The 414-nt window shown below is 71.7% G+C and overlaps 1 protein-coding gene across 1 annotated transcript in view; it reads left to right on the top strand.

Annotated features, from left to right (window-relative positions):
* The window catches only part of NEU4 (neuraminidase 4), a 5,399-nt gene that overhangs the window by 2,665 nt on the left and 2,320 nt on the right, over window positions 1-414 (top strand). Inside the window, 1 exon segment of the mRNA XM_031060313.1 lies at window positions 1-404. This exon segment is cut by the window's left edge and continues 60 nt beyond it. Within this exon segment, the coding sequence (XP_030916173.1) occupies window positions 1-404 (404 nt within the window).

Here is a 414-nt window from a genome sequence, read left to right as displayed (position 1 = left end):
GCCCTGCCGGGGCTCGGGGTGCCGGCTGCTCCCCGCGGCGCTCCGGGGCTTTGGGCACCCGCACACGCGACAGGCAGGAGATGCTGAGCTGCCCGCTGGCAGCCACCGTGAGCCCCGAGAGGGTTGTCCCACCGCAGGGCATCACGGCGATGCCCGCAGTGTCACCTTGGTGCAGGGGGACTCTGCAGCGAGCCCCAGCCCCGCTCCCTTCTTCCAAGCGCCAACGTGGATCCTGTACTCGCACCCCACCAGCCCCATGTCGCGGGTGAACATGGGCGTTCACCTGAGCACCTTCCCCAGGGATGCCGAGAGCTGGACAGAGCCCTGGGTCATCTACGAGGGCCCGAGCGCCTACTCGGACCTGGCGTACCTGGAGCTGCCGCAGCGGGACGCGCCGGTGGCCGGCGGGGCCGC

The sequence above is a fragment of the Geospiza fortis genome, unplaced genomic scaffold (genome assembly GCF_000277835.1).
Source record: "Geospiza fortis unplaced genomic scaffold, GeoFor_1.0 scaffold118, whole genome shotgun sequence".
Classification (NCBI taxonomy): domain Eukaryota; kingdom Metazoa; phylum Chordata; class Aves; order Passeriformes; family Thraupidae; genus Geospiza; species Geospiza fortis.
The sequence above is the reverse complement of the archived record's forward strand: the minus strand, read 5'-3'. Positions and strand labels throughout refer to the sequence as shown.